We start from the raw sequence: 22,664 nt of genomic DNA on the forward strand, positions 1-22,664 counted from the left end.
TTTTTAGGTAAGAAGAAGAAGTAAGAATTCACTGCTCATATGTTGAGATATGGATACACTATTACGCTATTCTGGTGGAACTTTTCTGTATCATTACTAGCAAGATTTTTCCATTAAAAAACTAGCTTTTGAATTTTAAGAGTGTCTGGGGCTTAAATTTTACCAGATGAACTTAAAACTTAGCTGTACAGAAGGGACAATCTTCAAGTATATTCTTCCCAAGAGAGTGGAGTTCTCATATGTTGAGATATGGATACACTATTACGCTATTCTGGTGGAACTTTTCTGTATCATTACTAGCAAGATTTTTCCATTAAAAAACTAGCTTTTGAATTTTAAGAGTGTCTGGGGCTTAAATTTTACCAGATGAACTTAAAACTTAGCTGTACAGAAGGGACAATCTTCAAGTATATTCTTCCCAAGAGAGTGGAGTTGGGTCATTTTTCTACACTCTGAAGATGGGAAGTTTGCATGACAAAGACTCTTCTATCAGAGGACTGCATTTTTAAGTGCCTCAATCAAAAGGATGAAAAAATGGAATCTGTTTTAGCACATTGTTTTTCCTTCTTTGTAAGAACATGATTTAACTTTTTCATATTGCAGAAAAGAATGTTTCACCTTGGATAACATTACAGGTCATCCCTTTGCCCTATATCAAAAAGTTGATTTTCTTCTGACTATAAGTCCCATGCAACAATCTTGCCTTACTACTAGCATTATTTACTGGGTTAAATCATTGCTTTTTCCTCACAACATTGAAGCCTATGATTTATTTTCTTACAGCAAGTTCCACCAGTTTCAAGAAAAAAATAATTGTAGAAAGTGCTGATTGGCACTTCACAGTAGAAACAGAAATTCTGCATATTTAATAACCTACAGGTATTTCCTGTGTGGCTCACAAGCATTCCAAGTGCAGATTTCCTGTTAGCCATAAGCTGTATGCTCAGCACATATGGTCAATATGCTGGCACTGCAGTTGCAGGTTCATCCAAATCTCTGTTTCTAGGAGGATGAAAGCCAACAGGAGCTTCTGAGACTCCCATCCTGACACAGGCTAATGGGATCTCTGGGCACCTGTTGCCATATCCTGCCCATTAAATACTCCTCATGTGTCTCTTCTTGGTTTGTGGGACTGTTGGCCAGACGAAGAGCTTGTTGTGTGACTCACACCAGGAAGGATGCCCACCCTGGAGTGCATGGGTCATCCCTATGAAACTTGGCTCCCTTTTACAGCATCCTGCTTCTACTGCTTGTTCTCCAAATTCTCTATCACATCCAAAACAAGGTTTCCAGGCTCTGAGGTACAAACTAGCATGTGTAGAAAAATATCTCTCCATAACTAAGTGCATTTATTAAGTCTGCTATAAGCTCAGAGGGTAAGGATGCACTGATACATGTTCCAGTGCTGCTAATCTACTGGTGTTTGCACCTTTTGCACTTTCTGATTAATCTGGCTTCTTTTGACATTGGCTTTTCAACTTCATCTTCACAAAAATTTTCCACTGTTACGGGGTGAAAATCAAAGTAGAGGTTCATGTTGTTTGCAATAGTGTATTCCTAAAATTAGTCTGTATTAATTTAGGCATATTGTACAGATCAGCAGCTTTTAATACAGAGGCAGCTATCAGACAAGTCATACAAACTCTTGCTTTCATCTACATACAAGCATTTATTTACAAACCAATTAGAGGGACTTGGGGAAGTTATGGATATTTCATTTTCATGACCATATTCTGCAATTTTCTTCAGTGCTTGTTTACTTTCACAGGTGAGACACATGGCATGTAAGTCTCCTTGCTATTAATGGCATTACAAAAATATTCCATAGGAATGTTTACTTAAAATAATTATATCTATCCCAACAGCTGCATTCTTGCAGTTCTACTTCTAGTACTTTTTTTCTATTGTCTTCTCCATCTCACATAGTCTGAACAGCTAAGGTTGTATCTTTTAATACACTTTGGTAGCTGATTTTAATTACCACACAACTGGATTTAGTGGAAGTTTTGCATGAGTGAATACATATTACTAACTGCACATTGAATTTAAAAGCAACTACTTCATTACCAGTGAAGAGGGGAATTCTTTTAACACAAAGATATGATAAAGTTCAGAACATAAGAAAATGTAACAAAATCTCAGCACGTGAGATACTAAGTCACACTAACAGAGGTTTAAATGTCTGGAGATAGATATATATATATGCGTGTGTGTGTGTACACTTAAATGTAGAATTATTAATTAACTTTTAAGGCTGATATCCTAAATATTTTTATGCATTTAAATGGTTAAGTACAATAAGAAATCAGCTCCATACTTTGTCCTGTTTTTCCCTAGGCGATCCTTTAGCAGTGCTATTAATAATTGCACTATTAATACTGCCTGAGCATGGCTTTTGTGTAATGACAAAATCCAGATCAGAAGGTCACTGGGTTACAAAGTGTAGCAGGACCACCCTGCAGCATTTCAAGGGAGAAAATGGAGAGAAGAGTGATCCTGATGCTCTTCTAAGTTCTTATGTTCTTTCATTTGCTTTCCAGTACATGAAACTCTTTATTACCTTGAATTTCCTGGGTTAATTAAAAGCTGCTAGATAACATCAGTTTGTGCAGTGTACAGATGAATAGTATTCTAGTTTTAGGGTGACTCCTATTCATGTTTTAAGAACAGAGAGATAGTTTTAAATAATTAAAATGGTTATAAAATATGAGAAGATATGCCTTTAATCTTCGGATCATAGAAAATAATGATTAGTGATATATCAGCCCTACACAAGTAATAAATTACCCCAGCCAATAAAAAAGCAGCAAAAAGATGGTACATAATACGCTGTTGACTGACCCTGTGTAAAGGTTACAGCAGCCATTTCAGTATTGCGTCAGGGTGCTCTCTGCACAGCTCCACTGAAGTGCACAGGTCTTGGGGTAAGTGTTTGGATGTGAAAAAGTGCATTTGGGTGCTGCAGAGCAATGTTCTGGTGGACAGCTGGCAGCAGCCCTCTGCCTGCTGCCCTGAACGAGTCACAAATGTACTGTCATGTGCAGCACACTTGGCTTGTGGGAAGACGCTGTGACCAATTCATCCCTTTCCACAATGTGTCATCAGAAATGCTGCAAATCACATCTTTCTAATAATTCCTTTTTTCTTTTTATTTGTCTACTTCAGCAAGCAATTCAGTGCAATAGAGGCACAGCAGGTAGATGTGCAGATCAGTACCAGTTTCTGAGACCTCTACATTCACAGTATGATCAGTTTAGAGGGGTTTACTCTGGACAATATTTAACTCTGGACTCCTGGTCCAATGCCCCCATCTTTTGTGTTTCAAAGCAGTCTAAAAGATTAATGGCTAATTTGGACCCTCTGTCTCCAATAGCTGCTGAAATCTGTTTACACGCATTTCACCCGAGCTCCAGGTTTATTTTTGTCTAAAAGGAGCCAGGTTTGAGCACACCAAAACAGTTCTGCAAACCAAACCAATGCATGGCCAGCAAGGATAACCAGAACTGGCCCCAAATGGTCAAAGCAGCGCTTATGACACATCACCACAGCACCAATAGAGACGGAGTTCTCAAATACTAAAAAAGTCGAAGGACACTGGAATTACCAATTGCTCAGAAACTGCTCTGGAAATATCTTACTCACTGGAAGTGATGTACTCAGGAGCCTTCCCAGGACTGAGTGGCACTGCCTCCTCATAATAGCCTTCAGGAAGGGAAGATGTTGGCAGTGGTGGAGGCCCATTATCTGGTGGCTAAATGAACAAAAAAAGAAAAAGTGATTACAGACCAACAAGGTGTTAAACATGGGCAGAACATCTGCTCATGACCAGTGCCAATGCAACCAGCTTCATAAACCCTGCTCTTGTGACTATTTCTTATGTTAACTGTCTCTAAAGGCAAGGCTCTGGAGGGCTAAATTAGATGGTCTGCAAGGTAGCATCTTCTAGATGAGAAGCAAACCTAATTCTCAAGCTCCTGATATGTTGCTGTAATTAAACAATAATAAGTCCAGGTTGAGACTTGAAACAATAAAGTTACTTAACTATGTTTATAACATGCTGATACATTTTTAAATGTATCATTATCATCCAGACCTGTACTTCTACTCATGGTAAGGAAACAGAACCTTCTTGCATGTCCTGCAACTTAGTCCTTTGGAGATAATAAACACTGTAGAATACTACTTGTCATTGCTAAGGATGGCATTGCTAAGGAGCTACATTAGAAGAATTTTTCTCTACAACAACATTAAGTGGTAAAAATGCTGAAAAGATACAGTTCTCTATTTAAGAACTGGAAATCTAATGGGGCTATGTAGGAAGGAGATTTCTATGCACAGACCACTTTACAGTGTTAAGGCTTATTTATTAGTATTTTACACTTAAAATAATTCACATTACAGCAGCAAACAAAAGTTTGGTTGGACAGTTTAGATAAGTTAAGTAGCCTGGGCTGGCAGAGACTAAGAACAGAAAATTAAACTATATTTTCATAGTAAGTGTTTTTTCAATGGCATATCAATTCTTTATATATATATATATACAAATGTCTAAAATGCTATTGCTACATAGTCAAAACTGAGCTACAAACAAGGAAAATTTTGAAACATTAAGAAATTATTACATGATAAAATAAATATGTCCAATAACAGGTCAAATTCTAAAATGCTTCTTTTCTAAATATAAACCTGTTTTAAATTTAAAACTGACCAACTGCTGGTATGTTGATACAGTAACAAAGTAAATTTAGTACTCTGTGACTTCTTCCATATGACTTCTCTTTCCTTAACAAGTACCAAAGCAACTGTATTTTACAGAACCCATTCATATTACCACAGATTTTTAGTTTCATATTTATGTGTTAGAGAAAATACTGGAGCCTTTTTTCAGCAAAAATGGTTTATTGCATGATTACAAAAATTTAACTTGCAAGCAGAGTCTCATTTCTGCAGTAACACTTTTTCAATACATCTTTCTCTTTTTTTTTTTTTTTTCTCTTTTCATGTAATGACAGAGATGCAGCAGTGTTTGTCTGCACTGGACTAATCCAGTCTAGACTAAGGGAAAGAACAGAAATACTGAAGTGAGAAACTGGTTAGATACAGACACTTTTGGAGTGTACCTCAGGTGGGCTGACCAGTCTAGCAGAGCCTTCTTCCACATCACACAGATGAGGCCACAGGGACTATGCTCCTCTTTTGCTACAGACCTGAAGTTACCTGGGAGGAACCTGAGCTTTAATAACATGTGCCATTAACTGTACTGAAATTACTTCTGTGGGCACTTTCAGGGCTGGATTCATCTTTGAATATTTCAAAGCTAGACATCTCCAAATCTCATTGCTGATTACACACCTACGCCAGACACCTAATTCTTAACAACATTGCTAAGATGAGTCCCACCCTTAGTGTGCTCTGTAGTTAAATTCGTATCAGGTAGGTTATTCCACCTTGCAGGTAAGTGCTTGTGTATTCCCAGTGTGCAGGAAGGCAAGGAGCTAGTGACTAACCCTGCCCTTCAGCTCATCCAGCATGGACTTACCTTTGCACACCAAGTAAAATCAGAAACTTTTTCATGAGCAATGAACTGATTCATGATTGAACACAGAAATTCCTGGTCAGATTGAAATTTACACTAATACTACTTCTATATCAAATGATACAGCCAACTTCTTATGTCACAATCAATTACAAATTACAGTTGGCAATTACTGTTACCTACAATGTGAACTAAATGAGATTTCCTCACAGACCAGCTTTGCTAGAGAAATTATCTGTCAAAGAAGCAAAATAAAGAAAAAATATGACTTTCAGTGTAGTGACCATGTAATTTTGCTGAAAAAAATCAAATTGACAACCTGCACATCATGACAAAATAAATGAGTCTTTCAAGGTTAGCTGCTGCTGCACAACAGGCATACAGGACATTAAAAATTATTACATGTTCATTACTGTTGGAAAATTGACAGCAATTATGAATTGCTCTACACATATCACCTCTGTGTGGCCTGAAGTGCTAGACACAAAGAGGGGGAACTGCCTCCAAAGAGTTGATTTTCTCCCTTCACGCAAGTGGGTAGAACCTTGTTCTTGTGAGTTGGCGTCACAGTTTGCTCCTGGAGCAGTATAAATTCATACCACCTATCTCATTAGACAAATTAATTTCTCAGTCTAGCCTTAAACCTTTTCCCCATCAGTTTTACATGCAAGATATGAAATTCCTATCAGTATTAAACCTCATTCACCCAGGAAATACCTGCCCTGAGTCATTCCAATTTTGACTTGACACAGCACCAAGGTTTCAAAGCTGTATTTTATCCGGGAACAAATGAGAGGTTCCAATAAAGACCGGGGGGAAAAAAATCCTTGTTTTTAGACAAAATGTTATTCAGAATGAAAGAAAAAAGGAAATGAAACACAAATGGTACTTGTCTGATTTTGACCCTGCTGGAGCACCAGTTACTTCATACAGCTGGGGCGGGCTGGGCTGTGCAGCCAACATCAACACAGATGGAATCCATTGCTGAATTAACTGGGCCCTCCTCTCTGAAATGCATTTTGCAGTGCTTGCCATAACAAAGTTGAAAACAATTATAAAAAAGATTTTTCTTTTTTTAAGAAGGGAGAAACAGAAACATCCAACATTAAATACTTTCTGATAAAAGCAGGGCTGTTTTAATATCAAAAAACCCTGACTGATTAAAAAAAAAATAAAAATGCCTCACTCAGATCTGTACAATAAACAGCTACATCTTTTGGGAGCTACAGAGTACACAAGTTTGATCACCAAGATACATAAAACATACACGTGTGCATTCTGGTATTAGTTACTAATATTTATAGTGCTTTAATGTTTTTACTATTGCTAGTTGTATTGTTTAATTCTTTCCACTCAGCATTTTTTACTGGAAGAATTTTGATGAAGTTGTGAATTATGAACTAAGTCTTTATTCAATAACCTTTCAATAATTTACTTGAAAAAATAAAAAGGCCATAAACCCCACAAAACTATTCACATATTCTGTAAAAGAATTAAATCTTAAAAAACACTAGAACACGTGTCACTTGAGTGGTATCAAGATGAGAGACCTGGCGACCTGCAAGGAAGGCATTAGCATGAATTTCTACTTTTTTTTTTTTTTTTTTTTAATGGCAGGCAGCAGAGAAGAAACCTAGAGAAAGAATGCTGCCTCTCAAGATAAACCACCTCTCTCAGCCACAGGAATAAGAACTGGGAAAATAAATTGACATTACTTTTATCTCCTTGGAGGGAAAGGGACAAAGATGAGTACTATGTTGTTGTCCAGAATAATAACAGTAATAATGAAACAGTACTGATGAAGATGTTTGTCAAGTCCTGGGTTTGAGACCAACCTGAGAGATGCTTTAATTGAAACCAAGAAGCAGATGAGGTGATCATTACACTACAGAGTTGAGGTCTCTGATCACATTAGAAACTGGATTGTGCATGTGCCAATTCCAACTTACAGAATGGATTGTTGAGAGAAAGAAACAAAATGGTAAAATTCATTACCCTACTGAAACAGATTTATATGGACACATTAATTTAATGGTATTTTAAGGTCTTCCCCACCACCTGCCCATCTGTATTCCACAGACCACTAATAAACTCTTTCTTCCTTTATCCTAAGAGAGACACTACTTTATTTCTCCCCTTCTGTCAAGGGTACTGAGCAAGATAGTAACTTTTATTTTAGGGATAGTCTATCTGATAATCTGGTGAAAATATGGAAAGCAGTCTGAAAGACAAAGAAAAATAAATGCCAATGTATAGAGGCCGGAGGATGTAAAATCACTTTATATCGCAATGAACTTCCCACTTTGTAGGAAAGAGAAAGAAATACCTTCCTTTATGCAATGATTCAGGATGTGGAAATTTCCAGTGCAAAGCAGTGAGTTTAGCAGAGCCTATCCGTAACCTGTGCTGCAGGCAAAGACTGCCAGCAACTCAAGTGCCACATTCACATGTGTTATTAGATCGACCACCCGTTTGGATCCAGCTGGACTGTGGAGACGGCTGACAATAACCCCTCAATGCTGAAGGCAGCAACACGAAAATGGAAAAGTGGTCACACACTGGTGATGTCTAAGAAAGCTTTTTGGGAGCCAGCAGGCAAATGGGGGCTGTCAAGAAGAAACTTTGACACGGGCACATGTCATTTGCTCTGGAGCAAGCTTAGACCTGACCTCTGCTCAACCCCACTGCATCTTCAGCCTGGAGGGGGAAGAGTACACACACATTTGTGGTCCCTAATTCCACATGTGAAACAATGGATGTCCCAAAAGCAAGATGAACCAACAAACTGAGTAAAATACAATTCACAAAATTACTGAGCATATATTTCAATCAGGCTTTTTTTGTAACACTGTAAGGGTTGGAAACCCTTGCCACTTGGTATGACAATCCTTAAATAAATTCAAAATTGTGCTAAAGAGAAATCACTATTTATTGCCAGCAGTTAAGAACCTGGATGGACCTTGGATTTATTCAGGACAAAAGTGCTGACTTTGTGGGATACTAAGACCATATTGAGCTGTGCTATATTATCCTGAGTGTACACAAGGAGAAGCTGAGAAACAGTCTTAATTTGACCTCAGCTTCATATTCTAAGATTACTATTTCTGAGCTTGTCAGCTGGAGCCCACAAAACCAGGAGCCAAATAATGTGAAGGAAGTCTAACAACTTATCTTCCCAGCTTCTGAGTGCAAAAGACAGCAAAACCATCCAGCCAGCCACAGAACTCAACTTTCTGGAATGGAGCATACCTGTCAGTCCCACCAGAAGGAGGGTAACAGGGCCACATGATGGGCTGGTGTAGTCCCACCTGACTGTCTCTGAGTGTACATGCAATTACAGCACACACCTCTACAATGCCAGTGCTGCCAGGAAAAAATCAAAAGGAATTCCCTGAGGAATGAACAACCAGAGTTTGACATGATGGGAGGCCCAGCAATATGAATCTCATGAATAGCAGAACTCGTCACCCACCGGCTCCTGCAGTGCTAACAGATGAGTGCAAGGGGGAAAGTAGTGGAAGTGATTACCAGGTGGAGGGAGGATGAGCGTAAGCACAAGTGGAGCTTTTTCTTAGGGGGTGATCCTGAGCAGGGACTTGAGCAGGTTTAAGGTTAAGAACAGAAGGCACACACTTGGCACGCTGTTCTCCAGGGAGTGGAGGAACATCTGACACAGCCTGCGAGCGTGTCTGCTGACTCAGGGGTGAATGCCTAATTAAAGGTATCACTGGAAGAGTGCTTAGTATGTACAGTGACTACAAACAGATCACAGCCTCAGAAAGCACAGCCTGATGCTGGGAAAGAGATCTGAACACGCTTGCATTAAAGAATGAATCAGGGCATCCTATGGCTCCACAGTTTGATATGAAGATTGTCTGGAGAGCATTTACACAGGAACCTCACCAGGAGCTGAGTTACTTTTTCACAAGACACAACACATCTGCTCAGATAGCTGAACAACCCCTTTACCTAAGAAACAGGAAGGCAAAGATGGCAATGAAGAGGGCCAGATAGAAACAGTAACAGAACAACATAGTATATTGACCAAGTAGAAAATGCAGTTGGTTCTTGCATCTCTGATGGCACTGTCAGTCTGTGTCCAGACATAAATTGTCTCAGTTCTTTCTACTGTATGTAATTACATTTGAGATATTAAATAAAACCAAAAAGACTGGAGCATGGAATGCACCACTGAAAGGACAGGTAGCTGGAAGGAGTTACACCCAAACTCTGTGGAAGACTGGAGTGAAAATAAACTCCAGACTCAGTGGAAGGAACAGAAGATCTAACAAAATAATTAAAAGTGAAAGAAAATGAGCCAGAAAAAAACCCAAGGTATTTCTGTATCATTCTGAATTTATAATAAAAGATTATTACACAGCCAGTTGGAAGCATCACTCAGACAAAACAATAGACCTGAGTCATGTCAAGCAAAGGGTCTGTGTGTACCAAGAAATGAAATGGGCTTTAATTAATGCTAGGGAACACTTTCATACATATTACATGAGAAAGATTAATCTGAATTTTAAGCAGCATGGGGCTCTCAGTCAGAGTTGTTTACTGTGACTGTGCTCAAAGAAGTGTCTGTATTCCCCAGCAAAAACAAAATCACCTTTCTCTTACAGGAGTTAATAAATTCATCCAAATATGTGACATGGCAGTGAGGACATGATAGTACAGTGAGAAAAGTGTAGGCAACGCCATTTCCACTGGAAAAATATTGTCTAAGGGCCTGAGCACTGCATCAAATTAAAACAAGAGGAGACTTGGTACTTACTGGCCTAATTCCTTCTCCATGTATTTGTGCACAGAACATCAGTGAGCATGATCAGGAAAGCAAAAAGTCTGGTCACTAACTATCAACACAGGGAGGGTGTTCTATGGACTGGTATAGCACAGAAACAAATTAAAAACCTGAGGTCAGTAGTGTGAGCCATGCTAAGAAAAATGGTGGGATAATATCCTATAAAATCTGTGGCATTAGTAATTTAATAATTTTCTAGTACCAGTATCCAGTTAAAAAAAGACAAAAGGGCAAATAGCTTCACAATGATCATAAAAAGAATTTGGTAAAGAAGTTCAATTCTACTCTAACTCATTCAGTTTAAGTGTAAATTCCAATTAAAAGCAGCTGAGAACAGCTCATTCTGGCAGCTTAGACATGAGGAAAGTTTTGAAATATGATGATGTGTATTGCTATAAAGCTATACTATAAATTAATTGAGAAGGTAATTGCTTTCACTAAAACTTTTCTGTGGTACCATTTTTAAATGTGAAATAAATCATCAACAATAATTCACCAACCTCAGCCATGGAAAATGGGAATGACAACTAGTGTCCTGCAAGACATGGCTAACACAAAAAGAGGTGGTATACATTTCTTTATCCTTATTCCTTATGCAATCACATATTATGGGCAAAACTATTCCACAATCACAGGAATTAACCTGTGCCCAGGTGGCCAAGAAGGCCAATGGCACTGGCCTGGATCAGCCATATTGTGGCCAACAGGACCAGGGCAGTGACTGTCCCCCCGTACTCAGCACTGGTGAGGTCACACCTCAAATCCTTTGTTCAGTTTTGGGTCCCCCACACCCAGAAAGGCATTGAGGTGCTGAAGTGAGTCCAGAGAAGGGCAACAGAGCTGGGTCTGGAAAGGGTCTAGAGGGCAAATCTTAAAAAGGGAGGCTGAGGGAGCTGGGATGTTTAGCCTGGAGAAGAGGAGGCTCAGGAGGGACACTATTGCTCACCTGAAAGCAGGTTGCAGCCAGGTGGGGTCAGTCTCCCAATTAACAAGCAACCGGACAAATCTAACAGTCTCAAGTCATGCCAGGGGAGGTTTAGATATTAGGAGAAGTGTATTAATCAGAAGGGTTGTCAAGCACTGAAAGAGGCTACCCAGGGAAGTGGTGAAGTCACCACCACTGGAGCTATTTAAAGATATGTAGATGTGGCACCTGGGGGCATGGCTTAGTGGTATCTTTAGGCAAACAGTTGGACTCAATGATCTTAAGGGTCTTTTCCAACCTAAATAATTCTGATTCTATGTCCAGAAGACTGCTGTTCTGGTCACTTATGATCAAAGTACATGATCCTTATAGCAGGTACTCAGGAGAGATAACAATATTGTTCATTAGCAGTAACCCATAGCTCAAAATGAAACTGATAGAGCCTTTCTTATACACAGCAGAATGAAATGAAACCTGAGAGGAATATGATTGGGATTACAAAGGACATCTGAAGCACAGGTACCATGGTGAGGGGAAAATAACCTACTTAAACACAATGACAAAGACTGGCAATGAACACTGGGATGGTGGAACCACTTTCAAATTGAAATAGTGGCCTAAACAAACCTAAATGCTAGTAAATAGCTTTTGGTAGGTTTCTGAAAGGGTTAATATTTTATCATTGCCTGCAATAAGAGTAACTGCACTGATAAATCAAAAAGGTCTCTTTACTTGTTCCTTCATTATGGAAGAACTTGTGCAGACCTGTTCAAGGTGAAGGTATAGCCAGCTCTGAATGAAACAAATGAATATTTGTTGAATTCATTTTTGTGGCTTTTGAAACTTCTTTAAGGAAACAACCTGAAAATTAATACTGTCTTAAGATCATCTTTAAAGAGGAATAGAGAATAAAAACTGCTTTTCAGTGTTAGAAGAAAAAGGTAGATGAAAGAGAGATTCCCAATTACCCACCTGGCACATGGACCCCTTGCTTTTGTTATGGTACTTTAGAGTTGTACATTTTAGAGAACGATCTAAAGCTGGCACTTTTTTGGTTGCTGTGAAAAGAATGATTGGTGATATATCACCTCAAGAATCCATTTGATTTCCAGGTGATTTTTCTTCTTCTTCTCCAAGGACACTGTCTCCTTTCAGCATTTTCTAATAAATATCTAAGAGTTTACCTGACAGGCAGCCAGATAAAGGGAGGTGGTCAAATCATTTCTCCACAATAGGAAACCCATTTAGGAAACCCATGAAGCACTCCTACAGAGTGATTGTGTATTGTGCAGGAAGAGATTGGAGGAAGATGACCCATCCTTTTGATTCATATCTGCAGGGTTCTGGAATTCTGATGAACATTTGTTGCAATTAAATAATTATTACATTGTCAATATTCCAAGAAAAACAAAACATACACTCGATTTTACTGTGAAAATCATGCAGAATAGCCAAGTGTGCTGTTTGTGTTTGATTTTGTTGGACAGCACAGTGCAATGAAATCACCGACTGTCAGATGTAATATGACAACCAAATGCTTGGAAGCTAGAAGTATTCTGTCACTGTCATGCTGTGGATAGTTTATGCCAGTAATCCCTCAGGCATATCGGAGCAGCGGGACACACCAGATATTATCCTACTGCTTCAGTGGAAAATGTACTTCAAGGCAACTTGGTGATAGTGCAACAATGGGATCCCAGGTGTTAAACCACTGGCAGCACTTTGAACCATTCTCAGAGCCTTGGCTCTGTTATTCCTCCAAACCCATCACCTAGCACTGCTTTGTGCCTGTCAAGAGCAGGGGAAAGCCATAAAAGTAGCTGCTGATGTAGAGGTGGGTGAGGCAGGCTGAAGACAAGCCCCCGCAGTAAGCAGGTCCAGGAGGGGAGAACAGACAGGACTCTTTTGAAACACGGGGATCTCTGGCTCTGCTGCTGACCCAAACAAAGCTTCAGAGCTGCTGGCACGGTATCCCTGCCAGCAACCTCATAGTAATGCACCCAGACAAGTGTTGTGTCAGCTTTGTAAAGGGACTCAGCATTGCCCTTAGGCTTCACATCCTTTATCTGCAGCATTTACTTTGCCAGCCACCTCAAAGAGCTGCTTGCTAAAGCAAGAGGGGATTTGGGCTTTCTATGCTTGACAGAAAGTCTGCTAGACCAGACGTAGCCAAGGAAATGTATACAAAAGAGAACTGCTAAGAGACTGTGTGCTTAGTGATTTTCTTGATTCAAGTATACCTAAAGGCCCAACTTTGTCCCTCAATTTTAAGACCTGATTCAAAGTCCACTGAGTCTAGGAAAACTCTCCAGGCTCTAATGTGTTTTAATAACTGAAGAATTCCTTGACACTATTAACAGTATGTCTCTTAATAAAATGAATTTTATACTCTTTGTTCATGGGCTGATGAAAAACAAAACTGATACAATATTCGACCTGAGCAAATATGCAGGTCTATTTACAGATTTACAAAGGAAACCTTGCACAGCACCTGCCCACACATAATTCTGGCTCCTGGCACTACTTTAAGGAGTATTTAATTCCTTCCCACCCACACATCTTTACATAAGTTGAAGCTTAAACACCAATTCAGACTAAACATTTTTGAATGCAGAAATCCTTGAGTGACATAAAGAGAAACAGTGGTGTGAATGAACCTTTAATTTTCATCACTTTCAATAACTGATGGACTAAACCCAGAGATTTAAACTGGTGTATAGTTTATTTGAAGTTATTGATTCCCACTTCCAGTAAATTCCTACGCTCCATTAGCACACTGTGTTTTCATTGGAGGCTAAGACCATCACAAAATGTTACTTAGCAAGTGGAAAAAGCTTTCTGTCCTGAATAGCTGCCAAAAAGTAGTGCCATACAGAATGACTTCCAACTTGCCATGTGAAGAAGGGCAACCTGGAGCAGGATATCCCAGCCTCTGGTGGGCCCAGGAAATTTTTTCCACTCAGCTATGAAGACAGTCTAGGAAAAATGGCTAGGAAAGGTAGCTCAGTATTTGTGTCAGTGCAGTTATATACAGTTTTCATAGAGATTGGCATCAGCTACAAATTTTTAGGACTCTATTGATTCAGGGTGTCTTGAAATTCACCATGCAGGAGCAGCAATGGAAGGGAGAATTAGATCTTGGCCACTGTCACTAATGTCCTGTGTATGAAAAGAAAGATAACATGATGGTCTCTGAATATATCAAATAATAATGAGGGTTTAACAAAGAGACATCTAATAGAGAAAGGTTTCCAAAAAACAGTTAAAGATCAATTCCATTATATCAATGTGACTTCGGGAGAAGAATTCAGAGAGTCAGACTGGGGTTTGAGCTTGCCTTCAAAGGACAAAAAGCTGATGGTTTTGTCTTTCCCTTCTGATTCCACCTGGTCTTTTGCAGGTCAGCAGCAGTCTGCCATCTTTTTCACAAATTACAATGTGCTACCATCTTAAAATATCACCACTTGTAACCTGTATTTGGATGCTGCAAAACAATGAGAGTCTTGGGACATCTCCTGGCTCATCTCATGGTGACAGCAACACCAGAAAGGGAGGTGAAATCCACCACTGCCTGACAGCAACAACAGAATTGCAGAAAAACGGGCAAAAATCAGCTTCTAACACTATGGAAAAACTTGATGAATTCACTGAGGTGAAAACATCCTCAGTGCTGCAGGCAGATCACAAGGGAGGACCATGTTCAAACTCCACTTTGCCAGGCTCAACATGAGAACACCACACTGCAGACCAGCCAGCTCTGTGTCAACTTCCACAGTAATTCCCACAGTATCTCAGAGAAATATTTTTGTTACTAAAAAATCCAAAATGAACTACTGCAAAAACTAGTGTTGACCTCCTGGACCCAATTCATACTTCACACCATTTCACTTGCTGCAGCTGTACCAACTTTAGGGGAATTTACACATTAGTGTATAAGACAGGAAAAGGAGATGGATCTTTTTAAGAAAAACAACTTGAACCTTCAGAGACAAACTGAACGTACACAAATATGAAAGAATGAGGATCTCAGTTGGTTTCAGTTTATGAAGGTGGTACCTGTCTACGTTTCAAAGGCATGTGCACTTTGCATAATTTTCCTGCCTGTCCCGAACCCTTTCCCTTGTAATTTATGCTGTATGTATTTTGAATTAAAGTAAAATAATCAGTTTCTGGCACTGTTAACCATGAAATGGATTCTCTAAGTTACACTGCATATTAATAAGACTACCTTTGCATCCATTAAACATATATTAATTTACAGTCACAAACTTAAAGCTGGCATTGCTTAGGGAGAAACTAAGATTAAGGTATTCCATACAATACATGTTTGTAGTGGTTTTTTATTTTTTTCTTCAGTACATAGCATTTTACAAAAGGCTGGACAGGAGTTCGATCTGACAAATTACTGATAGATTAGTTCTTATATTCATAAGATGCTACTGGCTTATATACCTCTTAGGACCAGGGACAAATGTGACAACAAAATAGGACACTAAAATGAGGCAGAACATCAGCCATCCAGTTATTCTGGCCATGTAAGAATCTGTGCTTCCTGATTCAATGAATGTGAGTCTCCATGGATTGCCCTTATCATTGTGCACAAAATTTTTCACACAAGAATAAAGAGATGGATACTTTATCAGTATCAGTTCAACTTTCAACAGGCTAAACCATGATATGCTTATGCTTCTCTAAAAAAAAATGTTGAAAATGTTTTCTTCCTCATATCTACTGTAAAGTCAGTAAGAGAGAAGCATTGGAACTTGTTTACAGTTTTTTCTGTAACAAGACAGCTGCTCCCAACTGGAGGATTGAATTACAGACCTCAATCAGTATCTTTGCTATAAACACCTCTAAGAATCAGTGCATCTACTTGATCTGAAGGGAATTTCCTATCCAGAGACCGGGCAGGAAAGCCACTAAAGACTTTATTCAAAAAAAGAAAGTATTCTTCCTTCATTTTAAAACTCTGCCCCTTCATTTCTCAGCTATCGAAAGGAGACTTCTCATGAGGCTTGCTCCAGGAAATGTTACCAATAAAAGTGTTAGAAACTGGCTGGGACCTGTGGCCTTGGCCAGGCTTGAAATTAATATAGGATAGGCCAAACTTTGAAATTAAGGCTATGTTGCTCAGACTTTTGTCACGTGAATTTTGAAAATCTCCAAGGATTACCATTCCACAGCCTTTGCAGTGACCTATTCCCAAACTTATTTTACCACACGGAATTTTTTGACATCCCTCCTACAGACTGAACCGAATTCCCTCAACCAAAGCAGAGGTGAGAGGAATAAATACTTCCCTGGACCTGCAGGCTCTTTTCCCTTGTAACCATTTCTGCTAGGATTTACCACAAATACATTCTCTCTTGTATATATTTATATAATTAAATATAACACTCACCAGCCACTGCTGAGGTATTTCTGGCAGAGGCATTTGAGGAGGTGCCGGCAAACTGTTGGCAACTTCTTGCTTCTGGACATGTTCTTTTATTTCTAAACCTGTGGAAGAGCAACAAACATCACTTAATACCTTGGTGGATGCAAATGGAATATTTTTTCCACATGTGGATCCCATGTCTGACTGTCACACACTGAAATCTGGCATGCAGTTCTGATCACAGCCCACCTCCCAAGTGCGGTTACTGAGGCAGGACTGGAAGAATGCTGGGAATTCAGGAATTTAATCAAGCAGAACAAACACATACTTACTCTATATGATAATGACATATATGCTGTTTGGATCAACAAATACCAGACATTGAAAAAAATTACAGGAAATCATTCTGAACTGCCCATCCATCTCAAACTGAAAGACTTAAACAACATTCAAACACGCTGCCAGGTGCCTGCCATACAGATAAAAACATTTATTGGGTGCATATAGCACAGTTAAAAACATCCCAGTAGCAGCATACAGTGAATAAAACACAGTCACCCTGTGGGCAGTACCTTTTTTCAATGGAGATGAACAACAGCGGTTCCCATGGCACATTTTGGATGGGCAAGGCTATCACACAGAAACAAGCCCCAAACCATCTTTCATGACAAAAGAATGTGAAGAGGGTAGAAAAGGGCCCCCACCTGCCTGCTTTCCTGGAAGTGATGGTGACAGCTCTTAGGCCAAGACCACAGTGCCCACATTCCCTGGGCCCCCTGTTACCACCACCATCTCTGATCATGGAGCTGCAGTGTGAGTCTGCACAAGTCCCAGCAGATGCAGGATGCTGTGCCACCCCAGCCTGGAGCACTGCTGAGAGACACTGCCCTAACCAACTCACCATTAAACAGAACTACACACTGAGCATATTTTCCCACCATTTCCTTCTTATGAATTTTTTATTTTAATAACCCCCTCGTTTTCCAGGTGAATTTGAAAAAGGAAAAGTATCTGAATGTAAAAGCTGCTTTGAGGGTCCTTTGTGTCATTGTTGCATGTCTCTCACAGGACAAAAGAGGAATGGACTGCTCATTCTGTGTTTTTGGCACAATAATTTAAATCACAGTTGAATTCACTTCATAGAAACAGGATATTGTTTATTTTTCTAAATATCAAAGGAAGATTAGGGTGCATCTCCTCAATGTTCTGGCAAAAATTCAGTCCATGGATTGTACCCTGCTTAACCCTACACTGAATTTAGTTCCTAGTGTTTAGTTGCATTTTTAAAATATGTATTTATATAGTCAAATGGATGCCTTTTGGTCAAAATCATATAATTCTCAAGAATGTAATTGATGAAACATTTCTTGTCCTAATATCCCAATCCCACTGGCTGTGAAGTCATGGGTTGAAAAACAACATTGATAAATTAAACTATCTCTAAAGATTACAGATTCTTCTTTCTTCCTACAAATCAAGAGAGTGATTAATCTTGGGAAATATTCCTTTTTTTTCTTTTTTTTCCAGTATAAATTTCACTTGTTGCTCTTTACATAGGATGAGTCCATATCATGACTGCCATCAATATTCAAGTCTCCCATGGTTTCCATAACAACCAGAAGTCATATGTAAAGTTTTTTACTGAAAAAAACACAAACTATTCCAAGTGAATATATTGACTCTGTGAAACTATTTTCCCCCAGTTTTCATCTATGTGTGTTTTAAGCAAGAACCTGCTCTAACATTTAATTCCTTCTACCAACTTACACTGCAGAAGGAGTACTACAGGTTTAGGACATCAGGTCCCTTTAAGGAAAACAGGCAATGTTGACAGTCATATTAAATGACTAAATCCAGCAACAGTTCTTACTCCAAAATAAACTCTTTGTGTTTTTGTTTTTTAGAAGAAAGTCTGAGTTTTAGAAGGAAATGCCAAGTTTTTTTTACCTACAATCCATTGGGCATGCCAAGGCTCAGGAAGAAAAATAAGGTTTATAGTTTTGCCAGCTATTCAGAGTAACCACTGGTTTGGATGCAGGGCAGGTTGAGGCCAGGCAGCTATGACCTGAAGAATACATCTGCCTGGCCCAGTTCTCTCTGCTTGAGAGATATTAGTTGAAGAAAACAGTGTGCATTTGGGGGAGATGGAACAAAACAAGGTAAAAGATTTCTAAAGAATTCCCCAAGTAAGAACTCACTCAGTTTGAAGTGTTTTACTAAAACCCAACCAGCCCATTACAATAATTTCCACACCTTTACAAAGAAAAACATAATTGTTCATTTCCAGACGTTCTAAAGAGGCCAGCCAATTCCCAGCTCCCCAGATCCTTCATTACCATTCCCCATTGATCTTACATGGTTTTCTCCAAAAATCAAAAAATTCTTTTGGATTCACCCTGTTAATTTTTGCAAATGCAACTAAAGAGCTTGAACTCAGCATAGTCCTCAAGCCTCTTAAACTGTGCTAGCAACCCAAGAGCTCTCGTGGAGTTGTGTGGGTGGAGTAAAACAACAATTTGAAAAACAGGCTCCAAACGATAGTTCATCTTAGTTACAGAGTACTGTGGGTTTATGCATCTTTTATTGCTTTTAATCTTAATGAAGAGATGAATAGTTTCAAAGGGATGGGAGTACTGAATGTTATAACCGATTAAAAAAGCAGCAGGGTCGGCTCCAGTAAAGTACATGACTCCCTGGGTAGTTTCACACACGCTCAAAGCCAGGACGTGATGGCAGAGCTCCCAGGGAGGCAGTTCCTCTCCTTCCCTGCCTTGTTCCTGTCCCTGCACCAACCTTTTCTTTGAGCCAGCATAAGCATGTGTGTGGCCTTCGGTTGAACCAGACCAGCAAAGTGACACTGGTTAGGACTAAACCAGCAAAAAAAAAAAACAAATAATGTTTGTGCTAGCTAGAAAGGAAGAAGCAATACATGAGTACCCTGGGGAGAGAAACTGGATGCTTTTTTAGAGGACATGCTGGCTTAAATTCTATTCTATTCAATTCCATAAACTAGTGTTTATAGACATATAAAGCATAGTCCTATGATCTCTTATTTAACTGAACTATGGGGTTTCCTCAATTCTAGTTTGAACTGGAGCGTATCTTTTAGAAAAGTATTCCATCTTGATAAGATGCCAGCAATGGCATGCAGAACTTGCTAAGTTCTTCTATTAGTTCATAACTTCAATGCTCAAAACATGCTTTATTTCCATTTTGAAATAAACATTCAGTCATTGCATTTACTGTTGTGTAAGTCTAGGAGCTTGTTCTCATTCATTCCTTTTCTACATAAAGATTAATTATGACACCTCATTTTGCACAATTTGAAGGCATATTTCTGGATTCTTTAATCACTTTTACAACCTTTCTTTGAAATGTCTACATTTTATTTCCTTGAATGAAGGCACTAGAGGTGAGTAAAATGTTCCAGTAACAACCGCACTGAGCAAAGCCCTACCACTTAATACAGGGATCTCGTATGGATTTTGGTGATTGATGGATCCTGTAATTGGATGAAATGGATCTTGTTACAGAGCCTGCAATAGACTTTAAAACCTAACTGGTAGGTGCTGAATAGTGGAAAGCTATGGTTCTGGGGTCTTTTTATCTGTCACCACATGTAGAGACATAAACTGAACACACCTAGGAAGGTGTGCTGGCACAGGGAAATTGATATTCACACAGTTAAGACCTCTCACCCTCAAACTGATTTTGAACTGTCTATAGGGAGCAAATCTTTACCCGCGATAACTCCCACATACATCATGCCTAGGAACTGATGGAGGAGACAAGTCAGCTCAGGCCAAACCAATGCAAGGATCACTCCACAATTTAATAGCACAAACAGTTGAGCTCTAGAGTCCAGAAACATACTCAGCACTGTGAGGTGGAGGGTTTTTCATCCTGGAGCACCATCCACAATCCCGAAAGAATATTGACAACGTTCCCCTGTGTTTTCAAAGCTGGCAACAGAATGACACCTGACTTCTTGAAAAAGTCAGATTTTTTTTTAATAAATCTAGTTGTAAAGATTGAAGGAAGAACATGCAGTGTCAGCTCAGCATTGCTGAGGTTATTTTAAACTTCACTAAAATACAGCTGTTTATAAACACATCAAATTGCAGGTTCACACCTGTAGATTTTGGTTTTGAAGAGTTTGGTTTGGTGTACTTTGATGAGCTTTTGGAGCATGAAGACTCCTTCCACAATATGAGAAATTGGTGTCTGCCTCTATCTCTCAGTATGAAGTAGAAATAGCAGTGGGTCTTTAAGAATGTCAAAATGGAAAAGAGGACAATCATTACTTTATGGTTGATCTCCTTGGACTTGAATCCCGTGACAAAAACTATTTCTTTAGTAAATGGGGGAAACACTGCATCAAACAAGACCATATTTTTCTAGCACCAGAGAAGAAACAAATCAGAAATACAGCTGCTCACAATATGGCATTTTTCTTCAACAAACTCTGGTATTTATCAACAATCTAAACTGGAGGTTTACACTGGCAGTATTTCTGTCAAATGTAGTGGAGACAGAGGTCTTTTAGCCCAGAGGTCACTTCATACAGAAAGGTGAGGTAAAAAATATAAGAGTACTGTTAGAAAAAATAGTGAGGAATGTTCTTCACACAAGCTCTGTGGAAAGGCTCCTGTACACAGTGAATCACTTATGTTGCACTCAGTTCCATAATCTTGATGGAGACAAGCAATTGTGCAATAAAAATCGTTTTAGATAGGAAGAAAACGAGAAAGTGAGTCTAATTGCAAAATGCAAGCCAAACATTCTGACAGCCATTTCCTATCTCTGGCTTGGCACTCCTGTATCAGCTATGCACCAGACTCCACCTCAGTATCAAGCCTTTTGATGGATTTGGGTCATTTGCCACAGATGAAACCGTGCTGTGGCCAGCACTCCCTGACATCAAAACTCACAAACAGCATTACTGGCACAAATAAAATGAAGTAACCACTCTGCCAGCAGAAATGAAAACATTCTATGTAGGAAATAATTCTGTGGCTGGATTCACCCATGTGTACCCAAGATACTTCTAAGTGGGTCTTTTGCTTTATTTTACTGCTGGACATAAAGGAAAACATTCAGGTAAATTACACTTTGGCTTCCCCCGTCTTTCTTTCTTGCTTCAATTTAGAGCTTGTCTTCAGCTCTTAAAGTTATTTCACTGAGTACAGACTTATTCTGTGCATTCTGCAAGCGAGAAAACACACCCCGGCACTGACCTTTTGATGACTGTATCCTCAGGAGAATGTTAGTTATTACTGCCTTCTTCTCCCTGACAGTGGAAGTTAGATATTCATGGTCCAGAAGTTCAAGAAACAGGCGCAGCTCAACTATTAACTCTTCCATGGCTGAAAGACAAACAAATAGAATTACTTTTTCTGAAAAGTCCCATTGGGAAAAAAGGTAAGAGTTAATTCTCATTTATCCAAATTCATAGTTATTTTCTAGTATTTCTTAAAAATGTATGGTCCTCCCTGATGGAAAGAGACTTTAACATTATTAAACATTAATAGATCCAACAGAATAATCCAGCAGTGAGTTTTGCTTGCATTTATAACATTTATTTCCAAACTGAAAGATGTATCTTTTCACATGCCACATGATGAAGCCAGCACCAGACAAGTTACATGTAGGAATAGTGGCCCCTGGCTTTTCTACCACTGCCACCCTGGTTCCCCTCCCACTAACAAAGTGCAAAATTTCTAACTGCACAAGGAATTTAAGACTCGGTAAAGCTTCTAGACACCACTGATATTTTAATGAATCTTTCTCTTTCCTTCATATTTTTTCTTCTGTTTGCTGTGGTAGGAACGAGCAGGTATTCTTTTTCTTTACAGTGATTTTTCTTTTTTATGATCTCCAAAGACAAGCTCCCAACCTCTCACATATTTTCTTATCATTCCCCAGATATATAATACTTCCAAGTGATATATTTCACATTTCATCCCATTCTATTATTCCAGATCTCAAAGCTCTTCAACTTTCTCTAGAAAAAATTGCATTC

The 22,664-nt window shown here is 39.1% G+C and overlaps 1 protein-coding gene across 5 annotated transcripts in view; it reads right to left on the minus strand.

Moving 5' to 3' along the window:
• Positions 1–22,008, minus strand: part of AFAP1 (actin filament associated protein 1) — a 65,831-nt gene extending 43,823 nt beyond the window's left edge. For all 5 annotated transcript variants that reach the window (XM_017727685.1, XM_017727686.1, XM_017727687.1 and 2 more), the window contains exons 1-3: positions 21,880–22,008; positions 16,667–16,764; positions 3,643–3,751 (exon numbers count right to left, since the gene is read on the minus strand). In XM_017727685.1, the coding sequence (XP_017583174.1) occupies positions 3,643–3,751; positions 16,667–16,764; positions 21,880–22,006 (334 nt within the window). In that variant the 5' untranslated portion in view covers positions 22,007–22,008. The remainder of the gene's footprint in view (positions 1–3,642; positions 3,752–16,666; positions 16,765–21,879) is intronic.
• Positions 22,009–22,664: the final 656 nt, after the last annotated feature.

This window comes from Corvus brachyrhynchos, unplaced genomic scaffold, assembly GCF_000691975.1.
Source record: "Corvus brachyrhynchos isolate BGI_N302 unplaced genomic scaffold, ASM69197v1 scaffold80, whole genome shotgun sequence".
Taxonomy (NCBI): domain Eukaryota; kingdom Metazoa; phylum Chordata; class Aves; order Passeriformes; family Corvidae; genus Corvus; species Corvus brachyrhynchos.